This window comes from Clytia hemisphaerica, unplaced genomic scaffold (genome assembly GCF_902728285.1).
Source record: "Clytia hemisphaerica strain Z4C2 unplaced genomic scaffold, Clytia hemisphaerica genome assembly, whole genome shotgun sequence".
Lineage (NCBI taxonomy): Eukaryota > Metazoa > Cnidaria > Hydrozoa > Leptothecata > Clytiidae > Clytia > Clytia hemisphaerica.
Genome location: NW_027104060.1, coordinates 1,598,365 through 1,619,325, shown reverse-complemented (window position 1 = coordinate 1,619,325; position 20,961 = coordinate 1,598,365). Strand labels below are relative to the sequence as shown.

At 35.8% G+C, this 20,961-nt stretch overlaps 1 protein-coding gene across 1 annotated transcript in view; it reads right to left on the bottom strand.

The window, feature by feature from the left end:
• Window positions 1-581: 581 nt before the first annotated feature.
• LOC136812452 (dynein axonemal heavy chain 3-like) overlaps window positions 582-20,961 on the bottom strand; it is a gene marked incomplete at its 5' end in the record, with an annotated part of 51,190 nt that continues 30,810 nt past the window's right edge. The window contains 27 exon segments of the mRNA XM_067068948.1: window positions 582-1,266; window positions 1,697-1,786; window positions 2,505-2,626; window positions 3,162-3,250; window positions 3,851-3,987; window positions 4,716-4,973; window positions 5,316-5,469; window positions 6,148-6,311; window positions 7,376-7,519; window positions 7,989-8,095; window positions 8,533-8,740; window positions 9,265-9,471; window positions 9,701-9,752; window positions 10,273-10,372; window positions 10,662-10,819; window positions 11,228-11,388; window positions 11,810-11,971; window positions 12,906-12,986; window positions 13,595-13,642; window positions 14,551-14,688; window positions 15,170-15,274; window positions 16,207-16,305; window positions 16,554-16,657; window positions 16,975-17,176; window positions 17,893-17,974; window positions 18,662-18,840; window positions 19,896-19,991. Coding sequence (XP_066925049.1) covers window positions 1,060-1,266; window positions 1,697-1,786; window positions 2,505-2,626; window positions 3,162-3,250; window positions 3,851-3,987; window positions 4,716-4,973; window positions 5,316-5,469; window positions 6,148-6,311; window positions 7,376-7,519; window positions 7,989-8,095; window positions 8,533-8,740; window positions 9,265-9,471; window positions 9,701-9,752; window positions 10,273-10,372; window positions 10,662-10,819; window positions 11,228-11,388; window positions 11,810-11,971; window positions 12,906-12,986; window positions 13,595-13,642; window positions 14,551-14,688; window positions 15,170-15,274; window positions 16,207-16,305; window positions 16,554-16,657; window positions 16,975-17,176; window positions 17,893-17,974; window positions 18,662-18,840; window positions 19,896-19,991 — 3,654 coding nt within the window.

Genomic DNA, 20,961 nt, shown 5'->3' with positions numbered 1-20,961 from the left:
GGTCACTTTTTTCGCAAATTTCGAGTCCCACGTAGGGTCCATTTTTCGAACCGCAGCGGAGCATCCCCGTCGGTCGACAAGGGTAGTACCCCCCCCGGGGCTATAGGCTTTTGATTTTCAAAATTTTACGTCAGTGGTAGCTGCTTCTGATAACAGAGAAGTAACCAATTTTCACGTTTTAAGTAAACCAAAGGAGCTATAGGAGATTCTCTTGGAAGGGATTAAGTTTTGGGCCACGTGGCTTTCACACAGACACAAAAAGATCTATCGCACCAGATAACAGAATCAGAAAAGCGAGCTAAGAGTCTGGGCTCGAGTTTGTCTTTCCACTTTAATTACTGGGTATTTCTCAGAGTTAAATAAGTCTACTTTGCAACCCTAAATTAAAGCACTCAAAATTGAGAGTATTCTGTAAAATACATAGTTAGAAAAGAAAACTGCACTCTTACAAAGAGTCTTGAATCATATAACATTTGGGAAATCTGAAATTTTGGTGCACAGGATGTTAATTTTTCGCCGAATGGAGGGCGAGTTCCTGTCCACCGAATCTAAAGTTCAAAAGTGATAGAATTTAGAAAACATTCTTTAACACAATCAAATTATATCATTTATCTTTCTTAAAATTTATAATCGTATACATACATGAATGAAAGAATTATTAATTAAAAACACATATATTACAATCTTTTTTCCCGAAAAAAATTTGATACGCACGACACAGCCGTAAAATTACGCTAGCTTTGTATTTTTACGGGACTTTCTCCCGGTAAACGACCAAATAATTTCAGCGCGTTAAAAAATTATAACAAGATATATTCACACTTCGTTTTTCTTAAAAAATAACATTCCTCTAATAAATAAATAACAAACTTTTGAAAAAATCTTTATGAAAAAATATTACAATAAGGTTACCCTGTTCTAAAATTATTTTTGAAATTTTTATATACACATACTGAAAAAATGTTTTTTGTAAAATATATATCACGTTCTAAAATATGAGTTTAAAATAAGGCTTTCAGTTAAAATTTAGCTCAGTAAAGCGTCCGCTTTTTAAAGTGTTTAGTCATCCAGTTGACATAGTAACGCAACGCCTCGATTAATCCAATGGCTTTCTCGCTTATCACTTGGTATTTGAACATACATGACGAAATTTGTGGAGTGACCTGTGGTTGAAAGCGTTCCGCGGCGTGCGCTTGTTTTGTAGACGGGACAGTTGTAGCAAGGTTTGGGCTGGAATTTCTTCTTTTCGCCTGGTACAAGCCACATCTGAAGAAAACAAAAAATTAATTAGATCATATCTTTCCTTTTTCGGCTCCATATTGAATTACTGTAATCAGGCCTATGTATACACGTTTTTTTGTAAGAATATCCAAATTTTTTGAAACCTTATGATGTTCCTAACTTTTTGAGTTTGAAGCCTTTAAATGTTCTTAATATGCTTTTATCTTCTGCATTTTGTGAGCATTTCTTTCCCCATTGCTTATGTATTTTTGTGCAATTTCTTAAGAAATGTTTAGAGTCCTCAAAGCCTTAAAATCTTCTTAAATTGTTCATAATATTGAATATTCAGTATATCCTGAATATTCAGTTTATATTATAGTATATCTCTCTATAGTAATATATAGTATTTCTCTATACACCTTTCAATCTTTGGATTATTAAAGAGGAATATGAATAAAAATGATTGATGACTTACGATTGGCATTTCTTCGAAAAGGACTTTGGGTAATGATTCACCGAGTGCTTTCGTCTCATAACTCCAACGTGCTGCTTCCAAAAATAATCCCTTGAAAAAAAGACAAAATATAAGATTCTGGAGAAAGCAACAAGCTATTGCTTTCGTAAAAAAACTTTGAAGATGGTCCAGTCATATAAAGAAGTTCAAAGATACAATGACGCATGGGGAACACAAAGATGTTCGAAGTAATGGAAATTGGTTTATAAGACATTGTTAACTGAAGGGACCAGAAAACTTGTTCAAGTTATGGAGGATTGAGTTATGAAGACGCCACTGTCATAAAGAGAATCATTCATGACACATTTTGGATACTGTATCCTCAAAATTGCTTTTAAAACGCGCTCACTAGGTACTATAATTTTTTCAAAATTTATGTCATATTTTTAACTAAAATATTTTTTCCTTGTAACCAATCAACGTCAACTATTCTAAGGTCCTGAGTAGTAGGGGGTCCCAATAAAAGGGGTAAACGAAACCATGATAAGCGAGGGATCTAATTGCCGGCGGAAATTATACCTCTGAAAAACAAAACAAAAGGTAATTATATACTAGAACCAGGCTTTTTAGAACAATTTAGCTTTTGATTGCTGAAAATGTTTTCAAAAATAATTAAACGGGGGGGGGGGGGGGGTCCAAAAAATTCAAAAATTAATAACCGGGTGGAACGTTTATTTGGGACCTTATAGTGTATTCAAACATTTCAAACATAAAAATGATGTAAATTTTTAAATCATTGAATTAACGATTATTCCCTCTTTTAACTAACCTTGACGTAAACACCATCTTCAGGTCTTTTCCTGACGTCAGCACCTTTTTCCAACACGTGAAATTCGAATCCAACGTGATCAATGGGTATACGATGTTTTCGCGCGAAGTTTTGTGAAGCACCTTGAATGAGGGAGTTAAAAAGTTGACAAGTTTAAAAAAACCTTTCTTAGAGTAAAAATTTGCATCAGCCTAAACCTTTATAGACACTTTGAAATGGTTTCAATCAAAAGGAAATAAGGAGATTGAACAAATGTAATGGTAAAGTGAAATGAAAATTCATTCGGTATTGACCCGAAATTCAGCAGTATCAATATGAACGACATAATAAAAATGTCATGAATTTGATTACAAACTGACCGCAGTTTTGACCTGCAAGATCATCGATGGTAAAAGTGCTGGTTTGCCATCGATTATCTTAGGTGAGTCATAGGATTCGTGTTTTAGTATATGATTTTTTCTATGTCGGTGCAGTAATATGCTTTTTAAGGTCGAGGACTCTTTTTGCAAATTGAGATAAGTCTTACAAAGACAACAGCAATGGAAAAGACTTCCTTGATGGGAAATCTGCACATATTTGTGCATTTTTTTCCCTTTAAATTTCATAGAGAATAGCATGTAACAGATGCACGAATCTAATGAAGAGATATCCACATACCGGTTAAGAAAGATTGCGTGAAGTAGAATCCGGAAATCCAGAAGACGCTTGGAATACCATGTTCAATCCAATCTTGGAAAAACTTCAATCTGTCCGAGAAAAAAGAAAAAATTCTTTCTTACTGTTCAGCTTCAAATCTCTCGCCGACGGATCGAAGGAGCCCATCTTTCGGTTCACTTCTGCCATTATGAATATAATATAGACCCGAAGCAATGACATTTAGACAAAAACGGTAGAAGGCAGCCGCCCATTCGCAAGCCTTGGCGCTGAGTTGGTCTCTGTTGACAGTCAAAGTCATAATTCAAAAGGGGGTTTCTTTTAAGATTTTAAACACCACAAATGATTTTTAAAACATTGAGTTTTAACTCTAAGCTTTGACATGAGACTTAACACCTCACGATATCAGGATCAAAAGGATCAAAATTGTTCTAGTATGGCTGGGAATATGGCTTAGAAGCCACTGAACCCCCTCCCAAATCGAAATATCCAATGAAATAAAGTTGAAGTACTGAAATCGCAATTCTCGACCGAAATTTAAAATTCTCAATATATTTTTAACATTAGAATGGAACTTTGCAACTGCAACCATTCTGATTTAACAGCAGAAACGAGACGCTCGTTGCATAAAAATATATGTTGTTAATGTTCGGCGATTATTTATTATCCAAAAATTCCCCTTAGATTCTTACCTTTCCAGCAGGTCAGCAATGTAACTTCCCAATGGCTTCAACGACGGATAGGATTTAGCAGCCCATACAGCGGGGACTTTCCCTACTAACATATTATTGAAGACATCTTCAAGTTCTGACGACATCACTACCAAACCCTAAAAAATGGTAAAGAAAGAACTGTCTTGTTCAGTTCATAAATTCTATGATATTTAGTAAGGATGTTGTAATCTTAGCTAGTTTGTAGAAGTATTAATTATTGCCATATCAATACAGATCGTCAAACTCTGATCTTTTATCTTTTTGGGTTCGACACCAAAGTAGTAAGTAAGTTTGCGACTGCAGTCGAGGGCGACCCGAATGCTCCCTTGTTGTATAACTGTCTACCCGAAGGTAGGGGAGGGCGCCACTCCATGGATTTCTCCACTTACCCTTGATCCGTCTCTTTAGTTGCTGAACATCAAGCAGAGGCATCAAGTACTATTTTGAGAATCTTTGGTATGACCCCGCTGGGGATCGAACCCACAACCTTGCGCACCGTAGCTGAATGCTCTACCTTTTCGCTACGGTCACTTTTGAGTGATACCAAAGAGGTATACCCAATACTAGAGAGGAATCTTCAACCTTTCTTAGGCAAACCAAAGTGATGCCTTAAAATTTGCGCAACTTTTCGGACTTTCTTTGTTTTTGCGTTTTAAAATTTTTCGAATTCTGGAAATTAATGTTACTTTCAATCAAGCGTTTATATGAAAACCACGCGGGCCAGGCAACTTATGTAAGAAATGAGGAAATGATTGGCTTCAAATCGTACACAGAAGATTCGACTTATTGGATGACATATGTTGGTTCTAGACCTTAAGCAATGAACTAGAATGATCACACTCACCTTGATGGCTTTCTGTATATTTTGTAACGAAGCACGTACGACCACGATCAATCGATTGAATCGAATCAATTCTTGTCTCAAAACCGTATTCATCGATTCGTCATACATCACTGGATATTTTTCCATCACCATCTCGATATCATAAGGTTTCGGAAATTTCGCTAAAATGTCCGCCGCTAGATCACCGATGGTCTCAGCGGGCGATTTTCCAGCACCACTTGCTTGTCGTGGGAGCGTTAATAGGATACTATCAAACAGCTGAAATGGAACAGAAGAAAATCTTAAAAATCAAAGATTGGTTTCATAAAAAGAATGCGTGGTTCACGTATGATGCTCTGACTTTTTTTGCAAATTTCTTGTAGAACACCTTATGTTGAAGCCAGTGGCGGATTTAAAGGGTTTCAAAATCGATCCAAGAATTTGTCCAAAAGTGTTTATTTTGTCCAGACTCCTTTTAAGAAAATTAAGACTCTCTAAACTTTGAACTCAGCTCAAATTCACCACTGAAGCTTTAGGAATGGAACAATGGTTCTAAACTCTCGTTCACAGTCTACTTAAACAAATATTCATCGTTAATCATAAAACAGAAAGCAAACAAACCATTTGTGTTTCTTGTTGTTCTTTAGTGATGTCCGCATTTTCATTCAACCCGAAAACCTCCGGATCGGGGATAAGTGGCATGTCTCGGATGTAATCGACGTAGGAGTCGTAAATACCATCGGTGGGTGCATAATAGGCTCCACTCGGTGAAAACCTGAAAATTAATTGGAAATTATTTCCTGATTCTGTCTCGAAAGACCGACTTGAAGGACCAAATTAAAGGCACTTTTAAAACGATTTATAGTGCAGATGACTCCAATAAAACTGTCTTTTCATTGTAAAAGAATATGATTTTGTGAGCTTTTATAAGTTCCTGGTACGATCCTTTATTCAAATAATTGCCAAAAAACTTTTTAATAGAATCTATAAAATCTTCTCTAGGGTAGCCTAAAAAAAGTGAATAGATGAGAGTCCCTAAATAGAGGTTTCTCCGACTTTGCCGAAGTTACGCTGTTTGAAGAAAATCCATCATCAATGCAAAACAAACGTTTGAATTTGAAGAGAATATTCTTCACACAAATCGAATGGTTGCTTCCATAATGCCAGAAGTTACGTAACTTAATCAAACTTATTACGTAAGAAATTACGCAACCCTGATCAAAGTTCTTGTCAAGATCTTGCCAGATCTTGCAAGTTCTTACCAAGATCTTACCAAGAAAATCCAAGATCTTGGATAATATAGAATCTTGCCAAGATCTTACTAAGATATTGAAAGTTCTTCCAAGATCTTATCAAGAATTTTGACCAGGGAGCTTAATCAAACTTGAAACACCACTATACAAACTCCCATCTAAGCCCGAAGAGAAATCCGATTTCCCGATAAACAACTCACTTATACTCATCACCATCAATGATACTTTGACAAACGAAGATTTCAAGCAATGACAATAAGAGACGGCGATCTTTATCATCTGTTACACGACCACCGTAGTTACATTCACCGAAAAGATAACCCAACGCTTCTAGCGGTACCTGTTCGTACTCGTTCAAAAACATCTGTAAATGAAGAAAAAACATTTGTGTTACAAACCAGACGGTAAATAAACGTTTTATAATCCGTGTAATACAGTAATAATGGTGTCATATGATACCTTATTGTTAGGGGTCTATATCTATTTGTATGAACTATTAAATTGTCCTTTCAATTATATTTTTATTTGTCTGAGTTAGTCGTCTAGTAATGTAGAAAACTTTCAAATCTCAGATTTCCCAGTAATTTAATAGACCTGAGTTTATTGAAAACCTTTATATATTAAATTGCCACAAATATCGACTTTTGAGATTTCGAATAGCAAGGATCACGGCTCTTAAGTTCTTTGTTTGTCCACTTACACTGTGAGCCGGTAAAGAAAGGTGTACGTAGTTACGTCACACCCCTTTTTGACGGGATACAACCAGTAGGGCCCTAGTAGTACCGCGACCCATATGCATTATTTGATAGCACCCACCATAGGGACGACTCAATCAGGCATAGATCATTGTTAACGTTTTCTCAGAATGACCCTATATACATTGGTCAAAGAAAAGTTTTTCAACATGACAAATTAGCCCAGATTTGAATATTTTTCTGAATTTCACTATATTCTAAGGCTTTGCACAGGTGGAAATCTGCCTGAGACAGAAGAACTGTGAGCACTGTATATAAGGTGAATATCGTCAAAACAAAGAAGTTCACTTTTACTTTATTACTAGCCCGGATAAACTGGATGGCGCGATTAAGTGGCCCGGTAGTATATGGTAATATGCTTTTGCTTAGGCAAAAGTTTAGTTGTTTTTGGAAGGTAAAAACAGTATGAAGCAATGTTTTTATTTGAGAATAAGGGATTCCAAATCTTTTATTGATGTTTGTTTCTCATTTATGATTATATCTTTCAACTCCAAGTAGTCTTATTGTTATTAGGATTTTTTAACATTTTCTCTCAAAATGGCGACCTCGCCAAACGCTCTTAGTCTACTTCACTGGACTCAGCGTCATAAAAAATTATCAAAAAGTAAAGTTCAGCTAGAAGTAGACTCTAGTCTACTTTACTACAGGCTGTTGATGTATCAAATCTATTTACCTGGAGTTGTCGCATACTGATTCGCAAATCAGATTCATTGAACTCGTATGGGATATTCCATCCTAGGGCGCCGAAATTACGCCTTTCTTGAACCAGGGCGTGGAAAAAGCACAAACCGAATAACATTTTCTTCCATTCGTAAGGCTAAAATGAAAATCGAGATAATGATAGAAGTTGTTTGTTCGGACGTTCACACACTGACCTTTATATATCCCTATCACTCAATGCCGGCTAACCAAAATAATATGATCGGAGTTTTTTTGAAATTGGTACCCGCGGAGAGAGCGCTAGATCTTATTTCGCTTGTACACTAGTGATGTAACGCCGTTTGTCGGTAGGCAAAGTTTCAAACACTACAATGGCTTCTTTGCGGGTACCAACTTTCAAAAAACTTCGATTAAAGATGGCGGATATAGCTTGGTCCAGGGATATATAAAGGTAAGTGAATTCACAGACAAGGTAAGTAACAGCAAAAAATGTTCGAGGATAAACACTTGCAGCTGATGCCTAAAAAGGGAACGAACGAATATCATAAACATTTCGAATAAACCATTGAATGAATGATTGAAAGAAAGAAATTCGTGAATAAATATAAAAAACGAAAGATTCTTACTTTATTGCAATCTTGGAAGAAGGCTTCATCAGAGATGGGATCACTTGTGTACGAACGTAGAATATTTGCACGCAAACCTTTCGGCGGTTCGTTCGTCATTTTAACACCTGAATGGGAAATAATAAGCAGTGGTCAAAGTAAGTTTTTTCAACTGAGACGGAAAATGGATTTTGTACATTAAATTAGCACATATTCTTGAGATTTTGGTGAATTATGTAGAATTTTGAGACTGAAATCGAGACGGGAAAACTTTTAATAATAAATAAAAGAAAAACCAGGATAAAACAACCTCGCTAGACCTCGACTACTTTAAAGTTCAGAAAATGCAACCAAGAGTAAAAGCTCTTAGAGTCTAAAACCGAAAATTTGATGCGTCTAATTCTAACAATATCTCGAAAGGATCAAAACAATTTGCTTTTACAATAAGAGTCATTTGCTTTGATATAGCTTATTGGTGAATAACAAAAGATAATTAGCTAGACGAAACTAAATTTCAAAACTTGACCTCGGACGTATAAATAAAAGAAGGAAAGAAAACACAAACCATTTTGTAAAATAGATACTGGAAAATCGGGTGAAGGATAACTTGTTAACCACAATCTGAAGTCTTGATGTGTATTTTCCGGAATAATTTCTTGTTCACATATTTTCTCTAACGTAGGCATCCAGCTAGTGGCGACGTGGCAATTTTGCAGAACAACCCACGTGCCATTGTTTAAAGCGTCTTGGATCATTTTGTGTGCGATCGGACCCTGGAAATCAACAAAAGGAAGAAGTATATTTGTCTGGTGGCTATCGTCGGAACCGGGAGTGAGGAGCTCTACCCCCTTTTCTATTTGCACTAGACCTGGGAGGTCGAATGCTGAGGTGGAGCGCCACTTCTACGCTCAGCTCCCAGTAACTATCGCCTAGATCAGATTACCCAACCGAAGCTACACATTCGCTGTGATCAGGGATCGAACCAACAATCCTTGGAACGCTCTACCTACCGACTGAGCTACCAGGCCACAATAAAAGAAATGAAGTTTATTGTATGGTTAACGAAAATCTTTAACTTGACTTGTAATTTGAATTTTAGTAAGCTTAGTAAGGTTATAACGTCTGATTAGGTGTCAACACAGACGTGTCTATGGGATAATATAATTTCAAATAGACAATGGTCAAAGCAAAGGTTTTATCGTCTGAAACGGAAAATTTCGGCGAATTTTGCAGAATTTTAAGACGGAAAATCTCTTTATATCCTTCTGAGATAAGAACTTTGAAAAAGCTACCTTACCTGCCCTTGACCAAGAGATATCGTTTGTGTTCGATCCCCTCCAAATCCTTTTTCGTCCGCAAATTTACGAAGTGCCGCCATTGGATCCGCCCCTGGTGAGAGGACGAAGATCAAGGGCGTTGTACAATTTGCATCACCGTAACTCAATGGTAGGTTGAAGGTGGGCGGTTCCACGTATGTACGCCCCATATTGTCGACAATGAAATCCTATAGGAGGAATTTGGATGATTTTTAAATGAGTAATTTTCAGTCACATAATAAACTTTCAAACATGTTGAAAATATTAAAAACAAGACTCTCGAGTATTCATAGCCTTAAAAAAAAATGCAAAGGGTTAAACATTTATGTGCGTTGAAAGAGAGACCATTTGGTCTAAGGGTTTACGTAACCTTAGATAATAAATGAAAAGAGTTTCTATTATAAAATAAAATCTTACCTGAACTGCTGGTACCACTTTGTCGGGTCGTATGCAACGTAGTATAACCAGTCTATAAAAATGTAGAAAAGTTATGAGGAGTGTCTTTAGTTTATAGAATGAAGATCTCAGTATGGGCAGTTTTTCGGTCTTAAAGGTTTTACTTTTACCCCGTTTCATATCAGACACATGTTTCATATCAGGAAAGTGTCTCCCTATCGTTATATTGTGCTGATATAAACAAAAAATGTTTTTCTTTTTCTTTTCCTCTTTTTTCTGACCAATCTTGCCCCACATTCGTGTCAATTCAATGGGAAAAAGCTTGTAAATTAAAATTGATGAGTAAGCAAAAGGTATTACTCTTATTCAACAACAAAACCTTTAAGAAAATTTAATCATCCTGAAATATTATTTTCTACGTAGCCCTGCAACATATTTTATAAGTACATAGTCTTTAACTCGAATGTCTCCCTAGTTCGGACAAGTTTTATGGTTCCTTCAGTTAATAATGCCTCATAAACCTTGCTCCTTAATCTCGAAATTTCCCATTTTCCGTGCGTGTTTGAGTTATGGAGACTCCAAATTATACTCACCTTTCTAAACCCTTGAGTTTAGCATCCCATCCGGTTGGTATCAATTCTTTATGTGGTTTTGCAGAATCGTAAAACTCCTTCCAACTCTTATCCACAATGTCTAAGGAAAAGGAAGAAATACAGTCAACTATCTCTTATTTGAACTCCTATCATTCAAATATTTTTGAAATTCGAACTAAAACAGGTCTACTCGGCTAGAGAGTGGTATAAATTACTCTCTGTAATTCAAATTATTCTCTAATTCGAATGTAATTTTTTTATTTTTTTGAAATATAATTTTTGGTCCCCTGGATCAATTAGAGAGTAAACGTGAAAGAATTTTGAAATTATTGACATCAATTTTATACATAGACATTAAAGGAAAAATAAAACAAGACAGGCAATCATACCATCTTTGATTCCTTTGAATTGCTCCATGCCTGAAGCTCTGACTAACTCGGACCAAGACCTCTCATTCAACCAACTGGAGCAGGGGTTTGGGTACGGGTTGTCTAAACCCACTCCACCTGTCAACAAGAAACGCCATATTTGATCGTCCAATTCGTTCCTAGAAAAGGGAAATTTGAGAGTAAATTCAATTATATGGAAAACTTGAACTTGATTTATATTATGTATTGATTTCCTCGGAACGGCGTAGAGGAAAAAGCCGTAGTCTTCTGGTACAGGCGAGAGCTTTCACTAATCAATAAAATATCTAGTAAAGTAATTGTTAAATCTATTCGTCACTAAGAGTAATAAAAGAATATAATTTTAAAGTAAGAACCATTGCTAGAGTTTTCAAATTGTGACATTACAACTTAAAATAGACAAAAATATTTGGAGGTTTTACCCAGAACCATTGGAGATTTCTGTAGATTAATTATTTCATCTAATTATGCCTTTAAAATCAAAAGATCTACCGGTTAGAGGTTGAGAGATAGAGGGAGAAATTTCAAGGTAAAGAATAAACAGTTACCTTGCTTTGAGAATGTTAACGGTGAGAATAAGAGAGAAAAGAAGTTTATCTTTCTCGAACAATGATCGACAAACGTTGTTGTAAATGCTTTGCGTGAAATGATCGTTCAGATTATCGATTCGTTCGAATAAATCGTTCGATTTCCGACTCTTCTCGATGGACTGAAAATTTTTAAAGTAAGTGTATCATATTCCATTGTAGGTACACAAAAGCAAGATTTAATTCTCTTCAAACACGAAAATCCTTAAAAAGACGTCCCCGAATAAGGCGCACGGGAAATTTGGGAAGAACAGCTTTCAGAATACTTTTGGCTGAATTCACGAGGGGTAAGAGATCAACTTAAAATCAGTTGAGAGTGACATTGAAAACGCCAAATTTATCGAAAATAGCAAATTTTCTGGGAATATTAATCTCATCTCGATTTCACGTGGATTTAATTTCGTAGAATCAGCAATCTCATGCGAATTCGCAAAATTTATTTTCGCGAAAAAGGCGAAAATTTGCGAAAAATCCGATTAAATTATTTGTTCCTTTGCTTCCACCGAACAAAAGGAAATCATTGTTGCTTGTAAAAGAACTTACCATGACATAGAGGTTAATAAACCATGTCAAAGAATATTGATACATAGGTTCAATATTTGCAAGGTCAGAGATACAGAAGAACAGGACGGAGGAGTGTTGAGCCACTGGTTTGTAACCATTACGAGTATCGTCGATCTCCTTCTCAGTGCTCACCGCAAGTAACTGTTTGTAAAGAAGAAAATGGTTCAAAATTCTGAGATTTTAGATTGTTTATATTCTTTGTATTGTTCAACTACAATCTTGGTCGAAATATATTAAGATTTTAGTGTATTTTAACGTTTTTTTTAATTTAGAGTTCGGACGTGAATTGCTATTTCAGCACTTCCACTTTCTTTCATTGAATATTTCGATTTTGGAGGGGTTTGGTGGCTTCTAGGCTATATATCAAGCGTTATTGGAACAATTTTGAGCTTTTAAATCATTAGATCTTAAGCTACTAAGTCTTAAGTATCATGTTAAAACTCAGAGTTAAAACTCTACTTTCCAACTGCAGTTTAACGCGGTTGAAAATCATTTGTGGTGTTTGAAATTTCGCAGGGAAATCCACTTTGTCTCGACAATTTTGTCCAAGATTGTAGCCCGGAAACGCTGGCTAAAATTTTTCCTATCTTACAAAGTGATTAGGGAAAAAGTATCTGCTGAACAATGAATTCAAGTGTTTTGAGGTTTCTGCAGTAAAGCTATAAACGGGTTTCCAGTCCATACTTAAACGTAATAACATCTCAGCAACAGCTGAAACCTATCCTAATTTCCTGATGGAATATTTCAAGGAAAACTCTAAGAGGAATGAATGGTAAGGAAATAATAAATTTGAAATGAAATTAAAAAGAATAGAAATTTAGACATACAAATCCAACTACAGAATGATTCTTTGGATAGACTTGTATGTGTGAAAATTCCATTTTACTGATAATGGTACTCGGATGAGGCCAAAACGTTTAAAAAAAATTCTAAGTTTAACAAGCAGCAAAACGAAGGGTTCTGTGTTTGAATTAATTTCACAACCCTTCATTGGTATCAACTAATATGATTAAGGATACAATGTAATCCAAACGTTGTATATTCAATTCGGAGATTTCAAAAGATAGATACGAACCTGCTTTTCGGTGATTTCTTCCGAGAGAACTTTCGATGATGATAAAATTTTGATAGCTGTCTCATCTTCCAAAATGTTACCCTATAAAGTGATGAAATCAAGTAGAATTTAATGTATTGGTATTGTGAAGGTCAATCACTAACAATTATATTGGAAATGAAATACATTTGTGTCAGCCTGTCCAGTCAGTACTCTAAGGTTCCGAATAAACGTCTCGCATGCTTATTAATTTTCAAAAAAAACACTCCCAACCCCGTTTGTTTATTTTTGAAAATATTTTCAACTACAACAAGCTGAACTACTCAAAAAAGCCTGGTTATTATATTCTAGGGTTTTCGGAGGAACAATTTCGGAACCCCTCTATCCGGGACCTTAGAGTAAACAAGAATCAACAAATCATTACGAGCAAAGGATAATCTAATAAGTTGGCTCTTAACTTACCAGTCTAAGCCCCTCAGTAGTAGGATGAATATAAAGATACACGCTTTTTTTATAAGAATAACTTCTATAAGAATATCAGGGTGAGATTTTTTTGTATTAGGTTAGAGTTAGAACAATAGGTCTATTGTTTAGAACAATAGAAAAATAAGAATAATGCTCACCCTCAACCAAAGTACACTATATTCTTATAAAAAAAGCGTACATTGCACATTCGTTCAATAAAACTGTGACGTGGTCAAAATACAAACCTCAGAAGACGAGAGAACATGGAGAATTTTATCTTCTATTTCTTTCAACTGACAAAAAAGAGAGAAAAGAAAAAAGGGTCAATATGATGTTCTTATTGTAAAATGTAGAAATCGTTTACCATAATGTTACTCTAGAGGAGATACCAAGTAAATATCAAATCCTAAAGAGTTTACTGCAGCTTACGTTGTTCGAACTTTTAGTTTAAATTCGGTCAACTGCTTGAAAGCTAAAAACACACCACTCAATATCACTGCGGTTTAGGTTTCGAAGGCTACTCTCGTCTGCTTAATTGTAGGGAGGGGGGAATAAGCAGGGGGTGGTTACTCCAGATAAAAATCAACAAAATGGGGGGGGGAGGTTATAATTAAGTGCTATTGACCTGATTTTGCTAAAAACCTCTAGGAAAATGAAGGTTTTTAGCCAATTTTGGCACTTCGTAGCATAAAGGTCATAAAATTGCGAGGGGGGGGGGTGTTTATAAAGTGATATGGAGTGATTTTTTTCCAAGAATTGCAAAATGACCCCCCCTACAATTAGGCACACAAGAGTAAGGATGTCCTACAAAAATGACATAAGCTTTACATCGAAAGTGTGGGCGAAAAATGGTCAGAACTATACATCTATCAACCTTTAAAACATGAGGAGACTGGGTTGGAATTTACAAGGAATAATGACGTCAAATTGTCTGAAGTCATTGCATTGATATTTATGATATGCATCATTGCAATGTCTTTAACGGACCCAACATCTGATTGGTTTAAAGTGACGTATTGACTGATTTTACGTCACTTACAACCAATCAGCTGTTGGGTCCCTGATGTAATGTCAGAAGACATTGCAATGGTGCATAACATGAATTATCATAAAACAATAATAATTTTGACCTCATTTCCTTGTAAATTTTCATTACCAGACCCCTCAAAAGCCAAACACGCTTCTAAGGGTTAATATTTACCTGACGGTTATTAGCAGCGCTTTCCAACACCAATTTGTTTTTCTTCTCTTCAAGTTCAGGTTTCTCTTTCGCTGCGACAATTCCAAGTAATTGATCTTCAAGTCCCAAAGGTGTGATCATAAAATTCAAAAGTGTAACCTATAAAGATGAAAAGACATCAGAAAGGGTTTTCAAAAGTACACTTGAGTCTCTTTAACTCGAATATCTCCATCATAACTCGAACAAGTTTTCTTAATGCCTTATTAACCAGTTTCAATAACTCGATATTTCCTTAACTCGAACAAATTTGCGTTCCTCTTTGCGTGTTCGAGTTATGAAGACTACTTTATATACAATGCAAAGCATTGGTCACGCCTTTGGGAGGCCGGTCCCCTCACCTTTTTTTTGTTACAAATCTTATTGATGATCGTTATGTTTGGGTAGAAAGTGCAAAAAGTGAAAAAAAGTTCCATCGCCCAACCATGATGAATGACAACCTCAGTAGAAAGCAACGATCTTCCCGAAATTAAAAACTTTAAAGGCCTCTTAGCGAGTACCTTACCAAAAACTAGCATTTTTCATTGCGTAGAAAAAAAGCCATGATGAATTTCGATATTGCAGATGGAAGATAAAACGTTACCTTTACAGATACTTCTGGTAAATAATGTGGATTACGTAACGTAGTTGTGATGTAGAATTTGAAATCTTTCGAATATTCAATGACATTCTCACCAAGTTTCATATACTAAAAATAAAAAGGGAAGTTATTACAATACCAAAAAATATTAGGTGTACACTGTGTACGAATTAAGTTAGTATATGTAATCACATGATAACGAGTGCAATTCGAATATAATTGCACGAGTGATTTTTTTGTTATTAATTTTCCGAGTCCGAAAGGACGAGGAAAATTCGAAACAAAAAAATCACGAGTGCAATTTTCGAATTGTACGAGTTATTATGTGATTACGAGCTAATCGCACAATGGCTGTCACTACTTTTTCCCAGTTAGGAAAGTAAATTACAGAAATTACACTGAGAGTTTTACTTTTTTCTCTTCTCTTTATGTCTTTGTTTTATTGTTTATTGATTTTCTTTCTCACAATATAAATTTCGAATGCAATTGAAACGTTCGATGCAAAAAATGTAAGAAAAAACATTAAAATCAATTTTGTAAACAATGGCGCGGCATTGGAGAGTGTGATTAACGATTAATTGCTCTCTACAGGATGCAATTAACGATTAATTGCTCTCTTTGAGGGCGTGCCAAATACGAAAAAATAACCCATCGTGCGATTATATTTAAAATTTCAGCTCCTTGCGTTTTCACCATTGAAATTTTGAAATTCAAATATATAAAACACACCCCTGTCTCAGTGATTTGGTATCTCATTGCTCAATCGAAAACCCAGTGCGGAATCTTCTTAGATGGGGATTGAAGTTCGGTGTAGTTTTCCCGGATATGAAATTTCAGAGTAATTCTTTCAATGAAAGCAATTTTTCAGTGAGTAGAGGAACCGATCCGCCTATGAAACCGGGGTGTAGGATCCTTCGATTAAGCCAAAAAGAAAACTTCAAAAAATCATTTGGAAATAGCTCAAGGAAACAAACTCCACAAGAAAGCAGAATCTTGATGTAAAGACTTTTTTTCAATCTAGAAGAAAAACAAACACTCACCTCTACTCCACCTTGTTTGAATGTTTGTTTCAAAAGAATGGGTTCTAGCATAGGATCCAACTCTTCTCCTACATTCTCCAGTAAGACTGGTGTTCCAAACTAGAAAGGGAGAAAGGTGACGAAATAATAGAATATTTAAAAAAAATAAAGGCTTAAAATCCAGAGGCAGATGAATCTGGCACAACTTCTATTATTAGGGCTGAAGTCGTTTCACATAAGTAGAATGTGTTTTAAAAGCCCTTGTTTCACTGACCATTATTTAGTTTGACACCACTGCAACGGTCTCAACAAGGGTCAAAGTCAACACTAGGAAATGAGATAATAGGGTTTTAGTTTGACAGCCGTACCTGGATAGCATTTTCGAGTGTGCGAGCATAACCAGAGTCAGACATCTTGACGACAGCCAGTTTGTTGCTTTTCTCTAAATTCTTGATCCATTTATTGGCTTGACCTAAGAATAAAAATTATAAAATATCTAGCGTTGACGATGTCCTAAGATTCGATCTCGATTTCTAATTTCCGTTTGGAATGCCACAGGAACCCAGTTGACGCTGAACATCATAACAACATCCATCTGACGTCCCTAACACCCGTGTAACGTTGAAAGAACGTTAAAACAACGTTCTATGCCATCTATGTGAATTCAAAGTCAAGAAACCAGAAGTCAGCCTCAGCTAAACAAACTCTAACCAATCCGGAAGAGAGTATATAAGTAATGATTAAATATAATGCAGGAAACATTTTAAGAGATAAGCGTAAGCCATTAACCTTGTGGATCAATCATAAGCGGCCATCGGCGCGTGCTGTTAACAATAATACCATTATCGACAGAGAAAGAGTCGACAGGTAATCCAGCTATCTGCCAATCACGGACTTTGACAGGTTCACCGAGAGTCGAGTTCAAAGAAAAGTTTTTGGAGCATGGAATCTTGACTTTCTGACACAAAGATACCCACTCTGTGATACAGTCCTAAAATGTGAAAATCGTTACAGAAATACAGTTGACGCTCTTTTATTCGATTTTAAGGGGGGAATTGAATTTCATCGAATAAGGGAGCGTGTTGAATAGTAGAGCAACGTTTATGAGAGTTTCTTGTTCACATTGGATTTCAATATTATTGAAATAAAGAGCGTCTGAAACTTTATTATGGAGTTAATGCATTGTTTTTAGTAGGGAAAGAGGGAGAAGATACAGTTAGCCAAACAGTTATAATATTGATATAATTTATATGCCATTGTATAACAGAGAAGATCGGATTACTACGGGAATGCACCGCTGGTCAGGGTACCTTTTTTAACCTCCACGAGTCCCAGGTAGGGTCGCAAAAACACCAAAATAGAAAAATCAGTCCCTCGTAGGGTGCCTTTTTTGGAAAATTTGGGGAAAGAGCAGAAAATTTGAGAACATTTTGGAATTTCAGTCCCATTCAGGGTCAATTTTTTGCAAATTTTAGCAAAATTTTTGAAAAACGAGTCCCACGTAGGGTCCATTTTTCGAACCTCAGCGGAGCACCCCCGTCGGTCGGCAAGGGTAGTACCACCCCGGGGCTATGTTACCAATATAATACCTAAGGCCGTTTAAAACATGCATGGGTTTTATACAAGAGCTGCAAAGTGTCAACAGGCCTATATTACAACTTAGCTAAAATCATTCATTTCGCGTGTTTGCGACAAGGCTTTACTTACGTTTCTAAAGTCGACAGTAAAAGCACCAAGATATGCCACGACACCAGATGAAAGGAGAACATCTCCTGTTAGTCGAATGTATCTGAAAGTTTAAACAAAAGACTTGATTATAAGAATTTCCAAAACATTTGATTGCTCAAAGGTTTTGTTTTTAAATAAGAGTGATATCGTTTGCTTACTCATCAATTTTAATTTACAAGCTTTTTCACATTGGATTAACACGGATGTGGAGCAAGATTGGTCAGAAAGGGGAAAAGAAAAACATTTTTTGCTTATATCAGCACAATAACACAATAGGAAGACACTGTCCTGATATGAAATATGAAATATGTGCTTGATATAAAACGGGAACACTCCTGTAAAATTAAAACCTTTAAGGAAGTCAATTATAAAACACAAAATTTACCTGCCTGTAATTTACTTTGTGAAGTAGACTGGGCTTACTATGTCTGAATTAGTCAACTAGTTAGCTAGATTATCAGTCAAAATTGTGTCCAACCCCAGGTCATTCTGTTCACTCATCTAGACGATTCTATCGTGCAAAGGTGGTGGGACCTCGTCCCAATGGAAAATTTGGACATAAGAACCCTAAAATTTCATCCCCATTTGAAATTCAATGTAAAAAATTGCAATCCAAGATCATCCACACTAAATTTTTTATAACTTGGAACAATAGAATTTCTATCCTCATTGGGATTTTGATAGGAGATTCTATTCCCGTTGTGGGAAAAAGTTCCGCTGGGGCTACTAGACAGTGATGCATACTTACACTTCGGCTAGATTAGCCGCCGTTTCTGTCCATCTCGTTTTCTCTCCGCCTAATCCACCGATCAATTTTTCCGCGCGGTCGAGTTTCTGTTCGCAAAGGAGAATGTTTGCTTCTAGGTCTTCTTTCTTTTTGGTCATGAGGTCTAGTTCATCATTTAATGCTTGTAATTTGTCGGAAACCTATGGCAAAGAATTATTTGTATTATTGTGAGTGTCTCTTATTTTTTATATGCGTAGGTCAAGATGACGGAAGCACCCGAAAAAAGCCGGATTTTTACAGATGTTTTTATCTTTAGTAACAGAGAGGGGTCAAACCCTGGTTTACGGATATCAAGAATATATTTGAACAGCTGGTGCAGAAGCACCAAACCAAAGTCATGTACTTTTATTGTAAGAAGACTATTTTAATTTGAATTTTACTAGGCTTTGGTATCTTGTTTGTTTATCATTGAGCATTTTTCAATATGATTTGATGGCAATTATTTATTATTGTGAGTGTCAAGTTTTATATTTACAACCCAATTAGGGAAAAGTTTGTCAGCTTTCAGCTCTTCATTTGTTCTCATTATTGTGGATAGGAAATTACGGTTATTAAAATGGTAAGAAAAAGACGACATTGACGAAATTGAACTAGATATTTATTTCGTTTGAAAACGAGGCCTACTAATGCTTTTTATACATCTCGAGAAGAGTGTATTGAAAATTTTTAAGAATAACGAGGCTTATTTCGTACAATTTTTTCAGTCAATTGAACGAGAGTTCTACCTCAGAGCAATGTCAATACAATATATCCCTAGTCAGGAAAAAACAAGCAAAAAGGTTGAATTTAATGATATGTTGGCCACGTGATCAATATCGAAGGGCAATCTACAGTCGTTCTCAGGGTGAAGTCACACAGTCCTTCCATTGCAACGGATTATCTAATTCTATTGACCACTCTCTGAAGTGGATTTTGACCATATCATCAATATCGATGTGTAGAAAGAATATTTACCTCGAAATTCAAAACAATCTGACTTCCAGACCTTGTTCTTCAATCTATTGACTATGCTCAGAAGCCGAAACTAATTTTATTAAGCTAAAAATCAAAATCATTAAAACTAAGGTGTGATTTTCAGATTTTCAGGCAGCTTACCTCTTTCAGCTCAGATGATCATACACGAGCTTTATTATGGACTTAAAACCATAATGATCAAAACTAAGGTGTGATTTTTAGATTTTCAGACAATGGTTACCTCTTTCAGCTCAGCACGTTTTTCATTTAGTTTTCCCATTTGAACAGCTAGTTCCGCTTCAGCCTCCGCTAACTTCTCTTTCTTTGGCCCCACAACCTATAATGGAAATGGAGGAAAAACATTCAATAATGGTCCATACAACCCCAGCCGGTACACAATGTTGTTTCAACGTTCATTTAACGTTATTTGAATGTTCTGGATGTTATAAGGACGTTGTTTGGACCAGCTGAAAATGTGTCCTTCCGATTACCAAGCATCGTCACGGCTTCGCTTTTTAACTTACAATAATCACATGACCCCAGGAAATATTCCTCAGTAACGGCCTCACTAACCAGTCATTATCGTGTATGAGGAATGAATTTACACTCTCAAAAATCAAAGAGAAAATAACTACTGCGGCAAATAAAAAACAATCTTCATTAGGCAAGAGTCCGACGCGTTCCTCTAGAAATCTCGAAAATTTAAAATAAAAAAGCTTTAAAGTCCATTCATTTTCATTTGGGTAATCGTTAAGGACTTCAAGTTTCTGACTTTTAATATAATCTTATTAGCAGCATGTATCAAATAAGTTGAAAATGATTGTCAACAACAACAAAGTGCTCTACCAGAAGGAGCCTTATAATAAAATAGTAAAATAACAGCATGTATACCAAATTTTACAATTTTACACCGACCAGATCAGGTTTTATGACTTTTTTGTGCAAGCATATCATAAAATCCAGCTAAAACCCTGTAAAATCACAAAATCTTAAATTTAGCATAACTTTTGATATAGGCAACCCAAATTTTGACAGGTTTTAGGTATCAATAACAACTTTAAATAAACCAGCTGCGCTGGAAGCTCCGGCTTAAGAGATTAAAAGATGTGAAAGACGAGCTTGTTGAGTTAGTTGTGTTAGAACGTTGCCCACAAACTACTAATCAGAACAGATCAGAAAGCAAAGTAATAATTCTATTGCAGAGCGAGTGTGAGGAATAATCTTAATGAATAAATAAACCAACTGGAAGTTTAGCTCTTCTAAGTGATTACACATGCACTTTCTTGCCTAAAGAACCAACCCCACCC